At 51.9% G+C, this 17,157-nt stretch overlaps 1 protein-coding gene across 1 annotated transcript; it reads left to right on the top strand.

The window, feature by feature from the left end:
• Positions 1 to 13,092: 13,092 nt before the first annotated feature.
• LOC306931480 (alanine--tRNA ligase, cytoplasmic-like) lies at positions 13,093 to 16,128 on the top strand (the record flags this gene model as incomplete). The annotated part of the gene is made up of 1 exon (XM_079512879.1): positions 13,093 to 16,128. One exon carries the CDS (start codon positions 13,093 to 13,095, stop codon positions 16,126 to 16,128), a length of 3,036 nt encoding a protein of 1,011 aa, XP_079369005.1.
• Between the last annotated feature and the right edge of the window lie 1,029 nt (positions 16,129 to 17,157).

Genomic DNA, 17,157 nt, shown 5'->3' with positions numbered 1-17,157 from the left:
GAAGATTGGGAGTGATGCTGCAGTTCTGACTGCAACGGGGAGTGCATTCCACAGTTTTGGGGCCAGAAGGGAGAAGAGTTTGGGACGTGTGGAGCGTTGGCCCGGCGTTTTTAGTGAGGGTACGTCCAGCTTCCCTGCGTTGGCTGATCTGAGTGCGCGGGAGGGTTTGTAGGGTTCAATCATGCTTGCAAGATATGGGGGAGCCATACCTTTGGTTGCTTTGAATGCCAGCATCAGAGTTTTGTATTCTGTGCGGGCAGCGACTGGGAGCCAGTGCAGGGAGCGGAGCAGGGGGGAGACATGTGAGAATTTTGGCTGGTTGAAGACCAGACGAGCTGCGGCATTTTGGATCATTTGGAGAGCCTTAAGTGCACATGCCGGTAGGCCAGTAAGGAGCGAAATACAATAGTCAAGTTTTGACAAGACTGTTGTCTGGATTAGGAGCTGGGCTGATTCCTGGGTGAGGAACGGTCTAATTCGTCGTATGTTATAGAGTGTGAACCTACAGGATCGAGTGACAGCTGTGATGTGAGTTTTAAACGAGAGCTGACTGTCCAGGACAACACCAAGGTTCCTGGCTGTTGGGACAGACGTTACCAGGGCGTTGTCTACGGAAATAGTTAGCTCCCGCATAGGGCAGGACTTAGCTGGGAAGAAGAGAAGCTCAGTCTTGTCTGGGTTCAGCTTGAGGTGGTTGGAGGACATCCACTGTGAGATGTCAGCCAGGCCAGGGGCGCCTAACTTCGTTTCCAGGTGGGGGAGCACAGATTTGGACTCATGCGCGCGCGTAGCGCGCGCGCAAAAATGCGCGTGCATGTGCCTCGTGCACGCGCGTTTTCGCGCATTTTCACAAGGAAAAGTGGCTTTTACTTTCCCTCTCCACACGCAAGTTATATGAACAAACTGACAAAATGCATCATAAAAAGGCATAGGCCTATTTAGGCTACACATGACATTGGCAAGGCGCCGATATCAAAACAAAACATATAAATTATAGCCCTATTATACAACAGACGAGCTGACAGCGCAGCGCGCTTGGGCTCGGCGACCCCGGTGTTGTATCGTCATCATTCATCATAGATCCCTCCCCGTCAGAATCTAATATCTAACATTAAATTGCAGCAGCATTCAGCAGTTCAGTTGGCACGGCGGCCATAGTAATTAGTAAATACTATATTATTTCTCACTGCAATAGTGACTATTAGAGAAATAATATAGTTAAATTGTAAATGCTTTACCTTAAACCCCAAATGTGCTCTTGCGCTCCGGGGTGGTTAATTCCCTCATCATGGCATTTACTGTATATCCAACGTGAGTTACGTGTCCAGAATGTCATTATGTAGGCTACGTGAGATGGACACTGCTGCTTGCGCTGCTGCTGCTGCTGCTGCTGTTGTTTTTATTATTGTCCTCCTTCTCCTCCAACAACGTTAGCACTCGTTCCCTGCTGAACACTGCTGCTGGTGCCCATGAAGGCCAAGGGTTCATTAACTAGACTTGATTTGGGCTTGGACCCACCAAATAAATCACTCATTCTCTTCTGAGCCATGTTGACAACAACAACACACACATTCAGGCTGACCGGAGAAATTCAAATCCGTGCGCCCCGTGCGTAAAGGTAACCGGAAATAGCGTCAGCAGCAGAGCAGTAGCCTCGGAAAAGTTGTGTCTCAACTCAAACTCTGGAAGATGCGCTGATTAGTTGAACCAGCTGCATGTCTTTCAGTGATCAATGCGCCACTTGACCTGATGACCGACTGACGTCATCTCACTCAATGCGCAAATAAATAGATGAATATAGAACTTGGCAGTATTCAATATTTCTCTTACCATGCGTGGCTTTCTTTCATGTGTAGGCTGTTGTTGTCAATTCAGTTGTAATGTCATCCAAGAGAGACACCAATCGCCATGTAGATTGCACTCATTGCAGAGCAAATTCCCAGCATGAGATTGAAGATCAGTTATGTTATTAGAGACATCGCTCGCGTGCACTACACGCGCGCCGCGCGTGCCGCGCTCACACTGTCACATCACACACATAGACAAACACCCTCTCCTCCTCTCTCTCTCTCTCTCTCTCTCTCTCTCTCTCTCGCTGTCGCGCACCGTGCGCTTCGAGCGTGGCGGCGGCCGGGGGGGGGGGGGGGGGGGGGGGTGATAAATAGTGGTGTCGCGTTGCGACACCACTATTTCAAATGGTGCCGCAGCTGCTCCGTTTGCTCCATGGCTCAGGCGCGCCTGAGCCAGGCATGCAGTGATGCGCTCTTCCACCTGAGTGGCAGAGGGGGGGAAGGATAGAAACAGTTGTGTGTCATCGGCATAGCAGTGATAGGATATATTGTGAGCAGAGATGATAGTGCCAAGGGATTTGGTGTATAGTGAGAAAAGGAGGGGACCAAGTACAGATCCCTGTGGGACCCCAGTTTGGAGGGTTCGGGGGGATGATAGCAGACCTTTCCAGGAAACCTGGTAGGTCCGGTCGGTGAGATAGGAAGAGAACCACTTTAGTGCTGTCCCGCCGATGCCTAGATCCGCTAGGGTGTCTAGGAGCAGCTGGTGGTTCACTGTGTCAAATGCCGCCGATAGGTCTAGGAGAATCAGGACAGCAGAGTGGGAAGCAGCCTGGGCAGCATGTAGTGCTTCTGTGACTGCCAGCAGGGCAGTTTCTGTGGAGTGTGCCTTCTTGAATCCTGATTGGTTGGGATCCAGCAGGTTGTTCTGTGAGAGATGGAGAGAGAGCTGGTTGGAGACAACACGTTCAATGCTTTTAGACAGAAATGAAAGGAGTGATACCGGTCTGTAGTTCTTGACATCTGAGGGGTCAAGGGTTGGTTTCTTGAGGAGTGGAGTTACTCTGGCTGACTTGAGGGCAGATGGGACGCAGCCTGAGGTTACTGAGGTGTTGATGATGGATCATAGCCTTTACAATACATAGTCTACTTTACTGATGTCACTGTTTGAGAAGGTGTTATTGTTCTACATTTGTATTGTCGGTTTTATACCTGATACCTGCTTTTGTAACAAGCAATTAATGTAGTCCTTTCTGTCTGTCTGTCTGTCTGTCTGTCTGTCTGTCTGTCTGTCTGTCTGTCTGTCTGTCTGTCTGTCTGTCTGTCTGTCTGTCTGTCTGTCTGTCTCATATCACATCAGAGGTCTCTACTAAAGAAAAAAGTTATTCCACCAAAATTAAAATGAAGTGTTGGTACAAAAAATAGATGATTACAGTGTTTAGGTCTAATGCCTGTACATTACTACTAAATGTATACATGCATCTAATGTAGCCTACCTTGTATTGCAGCTATCAAGTATAGGCTATAGAGCGTTGCAGTCCCGCCCCCTTTCATGACGACGCCAGGAAATGAATCACAATGCATTTTCCCCCATAGACATTTCAAAAAGTATTTATTTAAAGACCTTTTAAGCGTCATACGAAGCCAACTCGAGTCGTGACAAATCATGACAACAAACACAATATTTTGGACCAAACAAATAATTACAAAGAAGAAAAACAACAAGAAAAGTGTTGTAACCTGCCGTTTTTTTCTACTTTCTACTTCTACTTTGTTTGGCCTAAAACATTGTGTTTATTCATTGTCATGATTTGTCACAACAAGAGTTGGCTTTGTCTGCGGCGTAAACGTCTTTAAATAAATACTTTCTGAAAAGTCTATGAGACATGGCCAAAGCATTTCCGGGGGGTCCCAGTTGAGAACCCCTGGTCTATACTATGTTACTTTACCTGTACGTGGGTATTGTCGTGTGGTGAATTTGGTTGATGCAGAGAACGTACATGCTGTGGATCGTCCAATTATAAATTATTTTCACAGCAGGTCACAATGTCGTCAATATTATGGTAATATTTCATCCCCTGTAGGTCTCAACCAGTGGCCCGGGGACCACCAGTGGTCCTTGAGGGGGTTCCAGAGGGGGTTCCAGGTGGTCCGGGGACCACCAGTGGTCCTTGAGGGGGTTCCAGGTGGTCCGGGACCACAAGTGGACCTTGAGGGGGTTCCAGGTGGTCCGGGGACCACCAGTGGTCCGGGGACTGCCGGTGGTCCTTGAGGGGGTTCCAGGTGGTCCAGGGACCACAAGTGGACGTTGAGGGGGTTCCAGGTGGTCCGGGGACCACCAGTGGTCCGGGGACCGCCGGTGGTCCTTGAGGGGGTTCCAGGTGGTCCAGGGACCACAAGTGGACCTTGAGGGGGTTCCAGGTGGTCCGGGGACCACCAGTGGTCCGGGGACCGCCGGTGGTCCTTGAGGGGGTTCCAGGTGGTCCGGGGACTGCCGGTGGTCCTTGAGGGGGTTCCAGGTGGTCCAGGGACCACAAGTGGACCTTGATGGGGTTCCAGGTGGTCCGGGGACCACCAGTGGTCCGGGGACCGCCGGTGGTCCTTGAGGGGGTTCCAGGTGGTCCTTGAGGGGGTTCCAGGTGGTCCGGGGACCACCAGTGGTCCGGTGACCACCAGTGGTCCGGTGACCACCAGCGGTCCTTGAGGGGATTCCAGGTGGTCCGGGGACCACCAGTGGTCCTTGAGGGGGTTCCAGGTGGTCCGGGGACCACCAGTGGTCCTTGAGGGGGTTCCAGGTGGTCCCCAGATAAATGATGGAGAGTTGGTGACCATCGCTGGGTGACCCTTGTAGATCTTTAAACTCTTTAAAAGTTTGAGAACGACTGATTTAGAAACATAGGATTTTCAGAAAACTGTCATGATTTAGATGACATTTAGTAGAATCGACCTCGGGTCTAAATGGGTTAAATTATCTGAAAATACTTTTTTTGTTTGTCGTTTTATAAGTTAATAGTAATCATTGGTATAAACGTGTTTGTTCAGTAACCTGAACAAACACGTTTATACCAATGAGTACTATTAGAATATAGTGACGTAGCCCTTTATTTAACCCATCATTTAAAACAGGGGTTCTCAACGTTTTTGGCCGGGGACCCCCGGAAATGCTTTGGCAATGTCTCGGGACCCCCGCCCCGCCCCCTCCCGACCCCCAATATAAATTGACTGCTACAATAACCTTAAACCATTTTGGGCGGGAACCCCTTTTGGTGTTTTAACCATTGTTATAATTTAGCTATTGAAAAATAGCAGATCTACAAGCTCATAGCGCGCCACCGAGTGGCGCGCTATGAGCTTGTAGGTCTGCTTTTTTTTTTTTTTAAATAATTTGGGGACCCCCTAAAATAATTTGGCGACCCCCCGAGGGGTCGCGACCCACGGGTTGAGAACCCCTGATTTAAAACATCATTTTTGGAAAAAAAAACTAAAAACAAACATGACCTGCCCTGCAGTCACCGTGCTGCCCCTGTGATGTTCCTTCTTACTGACACCAAGTTTACAATAAGAATTGAACTCACAGAATATCAATACGAAGCAACTGAAAAACACCTTATTTCAATATGGTAGTAGATGGAGAGAGAGAGGATTTTTGTCCAACCACGAAACGGCAACCAATGGGTGCGAAGAGGGCCACAACCATGGGCGGGACTTGACAAAGGGTGAATTAGAGCAGGGGTTCTCAACGTTTTTGGCCGGGGACCCCCGGAAATGCTTTGGCAATGTCTCGGGACCCCCGCCCCGCCCGACTCCCGAAATTGACTGCTACAATAACCTTAAACCATTTTGGGCGGGAACCCCTTTTGGTGTTTTAAGCATTGTTATAATTTAGCTATTGAAAAATAGCAGATCTACAAGCTCATAGCTCATAGCTTGTAGGTCTGCTATTTTTGAAAAAATCGTGAAAATATTTATTTTTTTATTTTTATTTTTTTGAAAATAATTTGGGGACCCCCTAAACTAATTTGGCGACCCCCCGAGGGGTCGCGACCCACGGGTTGAGAACCCCTGAATTAGAGAATGGAACAGAGCCTTTAATTACCACCTGCGCCCAATTTAATTTGTTGTTGTGAAATGTGCCAATTAACCTCCAAGCTGTTTATGAAGGAGTCGGTTATCACTTGGAGGTAAACTTATGTTCTGTGTCTGACAAACAATGAAAAGCGTATAGGCTATGTTTTGACTGAAAAGAAAAGAAATATGTATATTTTTCCTGTCATGATTGTGTACAGGCAACACAACAACACAGGCTAGAGTGTTTCGGTTAGATAACACATTAAAAATAGCCGTCGGACACCAGGTGTAGAAGAAACAGGTTTTACAAAATGCTTGTAAACAACATCACCCGAAATAATGACACAATTATACATGATGTGGTTTAGAGGTGCTGTGAGTCATAATGATGGCTTTAAACAAGTGGTAATAGCTCTATAATCTGACACTAATCATAGTTCTTGACATAGTGCTAGTATTTTCCTCCCCAGTAAACAGGAGTCTCTCTATTCCTACAGGTCTTTAACCCTTTTCGGGCAGGAACCCCTCTTGGTGTTTTAAGCATAGCTATTGAAAAATAGCAGATCTACAAGCTCGTAGCGCGGCACCGAGTGCCGCGCTACGAGCTTGTAGATCTGCTATTTTTGAAAAATCGTGAAAATGTGGCACAAATCTTTGAATATATATTCTTTCAGAGCGAACGTTTTTTAACTCAATTCTGTGCTTCTGGGGGGGGGGGGGGGGGGGGGGGGGTGTCCCTGGAACAACATATTTTCAGATAGCGGTCGGCGGCCAAATACATATAATCTTGGGGGTCCTTGACATGAAAATGTTTGAGAACGACTGACATAGAAACATAGGTTTTTCAGAAAACTGTCATGATTTAGAAGACATTTTGTAGAATCGTTCCCAGGTCTAAATGGGCGTTTGTTCAGTAACCTGAACAAACACTCTTATACCAATGCTTACTATTAGAATATAGTGATTTAACCCTTTATTTAACCAAAACATATCACTTACCCTATACCGTTAAAGGTAGGCTATAAGGGATATTTTCCTCCATCCTGATTGGATAAAATTGGTATCCTGGCCTGAAAAGACATGTTGTGTGTAATAAAAGGCTGGCCAGACATGGAGACTCCTGTTTACTGAACAAACATTCAAGTTTTATTTATTCTCAAAATTACACTGAGTAATCAAACTCATTGTCAGTGTCGTCGAGTAATACAATCACATAATAATAATAATAAACTTTATTTATAGAGCGCTTTTCAGAACAAAATTCACAAAGTGCTTTACATTGCATATAAAATACAGTACAATAGAGGTAGTTTATGGGATAAATCAACAACAAAACATCGTTAAATCATTGAACGGACAATAAATAAAATAACAACACCACATAATAAACAATAGACTGTGTAAAAAGAAAGGTTTTTAAAAGTTAGAGATATATATATCTCTATACATAGAGAAACATCACAATGTATCGGAAGATCAGGACAAGAAAAACAAAAGGTATACTGTATGTGAATTACATACAGTAGGGTTACACATAAAAAGATAAGACAAATTTCAAAACGATCTAAAAACAGTTCCACATTGTGGGGGTCTGTATGCTCACCAAGGTTTTAAAATGTCTCAAGGTACCAGTGTGGTCAATGTTAATGTCGTTTGTAGGTCGTTGCATGTTGTCTTAGGGGCACAGAAGCTAAAGGCAGATCTACCAAGTTCAGAGTTCACTTTTGGTCCCTTGAATTTGGGGAAATTACTTGACCGGGTGTGGTAGCTAGGGTTCAGAGTCCTTGACCGGGTGTGGTAGCTAGGGTTCAGAGTCCTTGACCGGGTGTGGTAGCTAGGGTTCAGAGTCCTTGACCGGGTGTGGTAGCTAGGGTTCAGAGTCCTTGACCGGGTGTGGTAGCTAGGGTTCAGAGTCCTTGACTGGGTGTGGTAGCTAGGGTTCAGAGTCCTTGACCGGGTGTGGTAGCAAGGGTTCAGAGTCCTTGACCGGGTGTGGTAGCTAGGGTTCAGAGTCCTTGACCGGGTGTGGTAGCTAGGGTTCAGAGTCCTTGACCGGGTGTGGTAGCTAGGGTTCAGAGTCCTTGACCGGGTGTGGTAGCAAGGGTTCAGAGTCCTTGACCGGGTGTGGTAGCTAGGGTTCAGAGTCCTTGACCGGGTGTGGTAGCTAGGGTTCAGAGTCCTTGACCGGGTGTGGTAGCTAGGGTTCAGAGTCCTTGACCGGGTGTGGTAGCTAGGGTTCAGAGTCCTTGACCGGGTGTGGTAGCTAGGGTTCAGAGTCCTTGACCGGGTGTGGTAGCGAGGGTTCAGAATCCTTGACCTGGTGTGGTAGCTAGGGTGCAGAGTCCTTGACCGGGTGTGGTAGCTAGGGTGCAGAGTCCTTGACCGGGTGCGGTAGCTAGGGTTCAGAGTCCTTGACCGGGTGTGGTAGCTAGGGTTCAGAGTCCTTGACCGGGTGTGGTAGCTAGGGTTCAGAGTCCTTGACCGGGTGTGGTAGCTAGGGTTCAGAGTCCTTGACCGGGTGTGGTAGCTAGGGTTCAGAGTCCTTGACCGGGTGTGGTAGCTAGGGTTCAGAGTCCTTGACCGGGTGTGGTAGCTAGGGTTCAGAGTCCTTGACCGGGTGTGGTAGCTAGGGTTCAGAGTCCTTGACCGGGTGTGGTAGCTAGGGTTCAGAGTCCTTGACCGGGTGTGGTAGCTAGGGTTCAGAGTCCTTGACCGGGTGTGGTAGCTAGGGTTCAGAGTCCTTGACCGGGTGTGGTAGCTAGGGTTCAGAGTCCTTGACCGGGTGTGGTAGCTAGGGTTCAGAGTCCTTGACCGGGTGTGGTAGCTAGGGTTCAGAGTCCTTGACCGGGTGTGGTAGCTAGGGTTCAGAGTCCTTGACCGGGTGTGGTAGCTAGGGTTCAGAGTCCTTGACCGGGTGTGGTAGCTAGGGTTCAGAGTCCTTGACCGGGTGTGGTAGCTAGGGTTCAGAGTCCTTGACCGGGTGTGGTAGCTAGGGTTCAGAGTCCTTGACCGGGTGTGGTAGCTAGGGTTCAGAGTCCTTGACCGGGTGTGGTAGCTAGGGTTCAGAGTCCTTGACCGGGTGTGGTAGCTAGGGTTCAGAGTCCTTGACCGGGTGTGGTAGCTAGGGTTCAGAGTCCTTGACCGGGTGTGGTAGCTAGGGTTCAGAGTCCTTGACCGGGTGTGGTAGCTAGGGTTCAGAGTCCTTGACCGGGTGTGGTAGCTAGGGTTCAGAGTCCTTGACCGGGTGTGGTAGCTAGGGTTCAGAGTCCCACTTCAGGAAAGATGGGATGTATTTAGGACAAATTCCAAGCATAGCTTGATACAAGAAGAGGTGCCAATAATGCAGTTCTCGTCTCTCTGTCACTCTATACGCAATGAGTACTATCACGATATAGAGCTTTTGAACACGTATTTTAACCACCTACCTTTACGATTCTTCTTTGTCTGAATAATGTATTCTAGTGTACGTGTTTTGAATCTGACGAGACGACTTCCATAAACACCTTTCTTCACAGAAACAAAAAGAGGTTTACAGGATTCTGCTCTACTGCCACAGTCCTTTCTAAAGGCCAATGTGTGTCCACTACATTTTTTCACGGACAAAAACTAACCTTGGGCATGCATGCAGCGTGCGCACCAGCGTGACATCACAGTAAATGGTAAATGGTGCATTTATATAGCGCCTTTATCCAAGGCGCTTTACATAGATTGTGCATTACATTCACCCATTCACACACACATTCATACACCGATTGCGGCGGAAGCCATGCAAGGTACCAACCAGCACATCGGGAGCAATTTGGGGTTCAGTGTCTTGCCCAAGGACACTTCGACATGTAGACAGGAGGAGCCGGGATTCGAACCACCGACCCATGGATCATTGGACGACCTGCTCTACCTCTTGAGCCACAGTCAAGAGTGATGTCACTGTGATGACGTGGTGCCTTTAAAGGTTGCACGCGATGTCGCTGTGATGTCACAGTGACGCCTTTGAAAGGCAGGTCGCATCTATGCTGCTGCCATTTTGGAAAGGGCGGTGTGCGACTGAATGTGGCGCAACCGACAACTGACACCACGTGACTTCACTCTCACGCAACTGACCACTGACACTACGTGACTTCACTCTCACGCAACTGACAACTGACACTACGTGACTTCACTCTCAACCACATCCACGTTCAGCATTGCCGCCAGAGCATGAACGCTCTGGCAGTCCTGGCTGCTCCTTAGGTGAGCAGCAGCGTCTCGAAGCTGTGAGATCCACTCTGTTGCCAATAGAGCCACGCTCTGGCGGTCCTGGCTGCTCCTTAGGTGAGCAGCAGCGTCTCGAAGCTGTGAGACCCACCCAGTTGTCGCCGTCAGAGCATGAACGCTCTGTCGGTCCTGGCTGCTCCATAGGTGAGCAGCAGCGTCTCGAAGCTGTGAGACCCACCCAGTTACCAGAATCTGGATGCCAGAATCTCGGAGCCGTGAGACCTCCCCGGCCCTTAGAGTCAGAGAGCACTGGTGATGTGCAGGAAAGAGAGAGCACTGGTGATGTGCAGGTAAGAGAGAGCACTGGTGATGTGCAGAGCACTGGTGATGTGCAGGAAAGAGAGAGCACTGGTGATGTGCAGAGCACTGGTGATGTACAGGAGAGAGAGCAACCATTGACAGGGAACGCCCTTCATGGGTGGCATGTGATTTGATCTTGAGGTTTTTATGACCCACCGTAACATCAAAGGAAGAAAGCGCGAAGCTTGGACGCCCTCAATGGGGTGGCTTGAATGGCTGACGTTTGCTGTTCAAGCCTCAGTATGCTCGTATTGGGGTGGCCTGAGGGGTCTACTGTTCAAGCCTTCTTGATATGGTACAGATTTCCATGGGAAATCTGGGGGTGGCAATGAACGAAGGCTTTCACCTAGAGCTTCATGTGTCATCGTGTAACGAAGGCTTTCACCTAGAGCTTCTGGTGGATATCATGAGAGCATTGTCTGGACAGCATGATGATGCAAGGGCATCGGAGCTATATCAACCCTCCCATAGATGTTGGAGCAGTCGGAGGACGGCAGAGGCTTCGTTCACTGATAGGATATCGAGATGAAAGTGCAAGCTGACAGACCAGAAGTCCAGGTTCATAGGGACCGAAGTAGTCCAGCAAGGAGGCTGGACGGTCACTCTTGCAGAAATGACCATGAGCATAACCGGAGACGAACAGTCATCATGCATGGTACGGTAGTAGCACCCAATTCTGCCGATCGTACACCAAGTAACCAGCAAGACGGCAAGAAGCCGTAAGTCAGTACTGTAATAACGGCACACACCATCTTGGGGTATGCGGCAGGTTCAAACGACTGAGTTTAATGGCGAAACGAGATTTGATATGACAGATGAAGCTGTGTTATCAGCAATGGACGTCGTCATGCAGGCAAGAAACTGTAAACTACAGACTAGGAGTGAAATGTGGTGGAAGGCACCCTCTGGCTCTTCACAGTATTAATAGGAGCCGGACCCGGTTGAACCGGAGAGCAGATGAACCTTTGCGGAACCCTAGGACACCTAAGATCGAGACGGGACAGGATTTACAAGAGGAATTACCGCAGTCAATGAGTGTAACGAAGGCTTTCACCTAGAGCTTCATGTGTCATCGTGTAACGAAGGCTTTCACCTAGAGCTTCTAGTGGATATCATGAGAGCATTGTCTGGACAGCATGATGATGCAAGGGCATCGGAGCTATATCAACCCTCCCATATATTTTGGAGCAGTCGGAGGACGGCAGAGGCTTCGTTCACCGATAGGATATCGAGATGAAAGTGCAAGCTGACAGACCAGAAGTCCAGGTTCATAGGGACCGAAGTAGTCCAGCAAGGAGGCTGGACGGTCACTCTCGCAGAAATGACCATGAGCATAACCGGAGACGAATAGTCATCATGCATGGTACGGTAGTAGCACCCAATTCTGCCGATCGTACACCAAGTAACCAGCAAGATGGCATTACTGTAATAGCGGCACACACCATCTTGGGGTATGCGGCAGGTTCAAACGACGAGATTTGATATGACAGATGAAGCTGTGTTATCAGCAATGGACGTCGTCATCAGGCAAGAAACTGTAAACTACAGACTAGGAGTGAACTGTGGTGGAAGGCACCCTCTGGCTTTTCACAGTATTAATAGGAGCCGGTTGAACTGGAGAGCAGATGAACATTTGCGGAACCCTAGGACACCTAAGATCGAGACGGGACAGGATTTACAAGAGGAATTACCGCAGCCAGCAATCTTGACTATAGCAGGAGAGTCCTTGCATGTGGGCTATCCACCGCCTAAAGGGAGAAATGTCATGTTAAAGGTGTGCAAAGTTCTAATTTGCAATTGTGGCAAAGTAATGGAAGTATATGCAGTTCTGGATGATGGTTCGGGGCGAACCATTTTGTTACACACAGTTGCCAAGCAGGTCGGATTGAGGGGTCAACCTGAAGAGTTGCGTATCAGAATCATGAGAGATCTTCAAGTTTTGCACGGGGTGGCTGTATCTTCCGAGGTATCTCCTGCCGTACAGCCAAACCAAGTCAATAATATTGAGGGAGCATTGATCGCCAAATAGCTTGGATTGTGAGCATACACAGATTGTCAGCAGACTAATGGAGAGAGATTAACATCTTCGAGAGCCTCCCTTGCTGGATAACTACCAGGCCTGGCCTGTTAGAACCTAGCCGAAAGAAAGGACAATTGTCTGAGTCTTCTGGATGCGGTATAGATTTCAACGTGAAATCTGGGGTGGCTGTAACGAAGACTCTGACTAGGACGTTGGGCTATATGATATATGACATGTTTAGTATGACAATCCCTATATTTGGGCCCGAGCCGACCTAGTGCTGATATCGATAGATATGGTAGAACCATATATGGATAGAACCATATATGGATAGATCTAACTGGCTTAGTCATCGTGACAAGCCTGGTCGGAGAATATATACAGGGTCGGCTTCAGGGAGAAGGCAGAAGTCAAAGCATCCTGGTTTAAGTTCTAACCGGACACCACTGCGGGGGTCCTAAGCTAAGTAATCAGCAATACAGCCTTGAGCTATTTTACATCACCGCCACTAGTGGTTCGGTAGCGGCCCGGCCTTACGACCCATCGGGGATCTAGAGACACCTGTGAAGTTCTCACCACTGCGGCGGATCCTAAACTCGGACAACCGCTCACCGATCCGAGTAGTGTATTTCACGTGAGACGTATTAGCAGCTACTAACGATGGACGGTGTGCTAAGCGGCGCTGAGGTCCGCCAGAAGTTCATCGACTACTTCCACGACCGCGACCACGACCACGTCCCCTCGTCCTCGGTGGTCCCGCTGGACGACCCCACGCTGCTGTTCGCCAACGCCGGCATGAACCAGTTCAAGCCCCTCCTCCTGGGCACGGCGGGCCCCTCCCACCCCATGGCGCGGCTGAGCCGCGCCGCCAACTCCCAGAAGTGCATCCGCGCCGGCGGCAAGCACAACGACCTGGACGACGTGGGCAAGGACGTCTACCACCACACCTTCTTCGAGATGCTGGGCTCCTGGTCCTTTGGCGACTACTTCAAGCGCCGCGCCTGCCAGATGGCCCTGGAGCTGCTGACGCGGGAGTTCGGGCTCCCCGCCGAGCGCCTCTACGTCACCTACTTCGAGGGCCACGCCGAGCTGGGCCTGGAGCCCGACCTGGAGTGCCGGCAGATCTGGCTGGTGCTGGGCGTGGACGAGGCCCGCGTCCTGCCCGGAAGCATGAGGGACAACTTCTGGGAGATGGGCGACACGGGCCCGTGCGGCCCCTGCAGCGAGATCCACTACGACCGCGTGGGGAACCGGGACGCCTCCGGCCTGGTCAACGCGGACGACCCCGACGTCCTGGAGATCTGGAACCTGGTGTTCGTCCAGTTCGACAGGGAGTCTGCGACGGAGCTCCGGCCACTTCCCAAGAAGAGCATCGACACGGGCATGGGTCTGGAGCGCCTGGTGTCCATTCTGCAGGGCAAGACGTCCAACTATGACACCGACCTCTTCCGGCCGTACTTCGAGGCCATCCAGGAGTTCTCGGGCGCCAGGCCTTACTCGGGTAAGGTGGGTGCCGAGGATGCGGACGGCGTCGACATGGCGTACCGCGTGCTGGCCGACCACGCTCGGACCCTCACCGTGGCCCTCTCGGACGGAGGGCGGCCGCACAACACGGGACGGGGCTACGTGCTGAGGAGGATCCTGCGCCGTGCCGTGCTGTACTCGGCTAAGCTAAAGAGTGCTAAGGTAACGAGTAAAGCACAGGAGGAGGATGAGGAGGAAGAAACCTTCGCCTCTGTGGTGAAGATGTTGGAAGATCGGAGGGGGTCCTTCGCCTCCCTGGTGGACGTGGTGGTGGAATCCCTGGGCGACGCCTTCCCGGAGCTGAGGAAGGACCCGGCCGCCGTGAAGGACATCATCGACGACGAGGAGAAGCAGTTCCTGGAGACGCTCAACCGAGGCTGCGTCATCCTGGACAGGAAGATGGAGAGCCTGGTGGCGGGCGGCACCGGCAACGGGACCATCCCGGGCGAGGCGGCGTGGCTGCTGTACTCCACCTACGGCCTCCCGCTGGACCTGATCGTCCTCATCGGCGAGAAGCGACGCCTGGCCGTGGACATGGACGCCTTCGAGGAGGAGAGGAGAGCGGCGCAGCTGCGGTCCCACGGCGTTAAGGCCGCCGGCGACCGGGAGGAGCACGCCATGCTGGATGTTCACGCCATCGAGGAGCTGCGGAGCGCCGACGTGCCGGCCACCGACGACGGCCCCAAGCACGCGTACGACGCGGACGCCGACGGCAACTACGACTTCGAGCGGCCGTCGGCCTGCGTCGTCCTGGCGCTGCGGCGCGAGCGGGCCTTCTGCGAGCGCGTGGCCACGGGCCAGGAGTGCGGCGTGGTGCTGGACCGCACATGCTTCTATGCCGAGCAGGGAGGGCAGACCTTCGACGAGGGCTACATGTTCAGGGAGGGCGGCGGCGGCGACAACCGGGCCGAGTTCATCGTGAGGAACGTCCAGGCGAGGGGAGGTTACGTGGTCCACGTAGGGACAGTCCACGCCGGCTCGCTGAGCGTCGGGGACCGTGTCGCCCTGCGCCTGGACGAGGCTCGCCGCACACGTGTCATGAGCAACCATACCGCCACGCACGTGCTCAACTTCGCCCTGCGCGACGTCCTGGGCGCCGAGAGCGGGACGGAGCAGCGGGGCTCCCTGGTCGCCCCCGACCTCCTGCGCTTCGACTTCTCCTCCAAGGGGGGCGCGCTGAGCGACGACCAGGTCCGTCGCGTGGAAGAGGTGGCATGCGCCGAGATCCGCGCCGCCCGGCCCGTGTACGCCCTGGACGTGCACCTGGCCGAGGCCAAGGCCGTCCGGGGGCTGCGTGCCGTCTTCGACGAGGCCTACCCCGACCCGGTGCGCGTGGTGTCCGTCGGCGTGCCCGTCCGAGACCTGCTGGCGGACCCCGGCGGCGATGCCGGGTCGCGCGCCTCCGTGGAGCTCTGCGGAGGAACCCACCTGCGCAACTCCAGCCACGCCGGCTCGCTGGTCGTGGTGTCGGAGGAGGCCGTGGCGAAGGGCACGCGGCGCATCGTGGCCGTGACGGGGGCCGAGGCCCGGGAGGCCCGCGGGAGGGCCGACGCCCTGCGCCGCTCCCTGGCGGAGCTGGCCGACAGGGTGAGGGATCGGACCGGAGGAGGGGCCGGAGCCGCGCCGCCCGACCTCCGGGACGTCCAGCGAGAGATCGCCAGCATGACGGAGGCCCTCGCCGTTGCGACCATCTCCCGCTGGGAGAAGGACGAGATGAGGGACGCCCTGAGGGCCTCCAAGAGGACGATGGACGACCTGGACCGCGCCAGCAAGGGCCGCGTGCTCTCCCGGGTCCTGGAGCGGACCCGGGAGGCCATCGACCGCAGCCCCAACCAGCCACTGCTCGTCATGGAGGTGGAGGACGGGGCCTCGGCCAAGGCCCTGAACGAGTCGCTGAAGCTGCTGCGGACGCGCTCGCCGCAGACTGCCGCCTTGCTCCTGGCGGCCGACCGCGAGGCCGGCACGGTGGTCTGCCTGTGCCAGGTGCCGCGGGGCGCGGCCGACCGCGGCCTGAAGGCCAGCGAGTGGGCGCAGGAGGTCTGCCTGCTGCTGGGAGGCAAGTCGGGCGGCATGGACCTGTCGGCCCAGGGCACCGGCAGGAACACGCAGCGCCTGCAGGAGGCGCTGAAGGTGGCCGACGAGTTTGCACGGCTCAAGCTGGGAGAGCGGTAAGGAGAGCCGCTTCTCACCGTTGGGTCCCCGGGGACCAACCACGGGTCCGGTTGGCCTTTTATAGACGATACAGATGGAACCGTTTTCATGGGCTTGTGAGTAAACTATACGGGATATATCTTGCGCCACCCCTTAACCCTTATCCTTAAACGTATTTTGCCATTTTTTACTATTTAAAAAAACCCTTTTTAAAATAGTTCAAATAGCCGATCTACAAGCTCACAACGTGTAGATGTAGATCGGCTAGTTGAACTATTTTAAAACTAGAACTTGCTTGTAGATCTACTTGCTTGTTGCACACAAGTAGGCCATAAATGGCCTACTAGTGCGCAAGCAGAGCGCGTAAGTACTGTCGACCGCTACAAACTGTCAAATCTTAGCTATGTAATTTGTAAGTTGATTAGCGGTATAATGTGATTACTTTTCGTATCCCCCGGTTGATGTCTATGTATCGTAGCAGCATATGACAGGGTATAACTAGCTCTCAATGATGACGTAATAAAGATGTGGATTAAAGGACCCAATGCCAGGGTGTAATTGGTTTTCGATGGTGACGTAATGACAATATGTTTTAGTGTCGGGAGGATTAAAGGTAATGCCCCCTATGTATGTAATCTGACACCACTGCCATATCAAGCACAAGTTTACGTCATACGCTGGCACGGCACGTACACATCAAACGGCGACATACGCATCGAGGCGCTGGACGAAAACTATTACTTGCGCGCTCTGCTTGCGCAAGTAATGATTTTCAAAAAAGTTAAAAATGTCAAATAGGTTTAGGGATAAGGGATAAGGGGAGGTTCACGCACTCACATCCAGCTTTAAAAAATCACACCCCTGTGAAGTGAGGGTAGGCTCTTATCAGCATACACCATCATACACCACATCCCGTGCTCAGCCAATCAAAGCATCACAAATGTCATTCTGGCCAATCACTTTTGGCGTCTTTTCACAGACCCCAGAAGCCGGGCGTACGATAGGAGGGGCTAGCACCCCTCAACTAATAATAAATCACACCAGTGTGAA

The sequence above is a fragment of the Electrona antarctica genome, assembly GCF_951216825.1.
Source record: "Electrona antarctica genome assembly, chromosome: 10".
Lineage (NCBI taxonomy): Eukaryota > Metazoa > Chordata > Actinopteri > Myctophiformes > Myctophidae > Electrona > Electrona antarctica.
The sequence above is the reverse complement of the archived record's forward strand: the minus strand, read 5'-3'. Positions and strand labels throughout refer to the sequence as shown.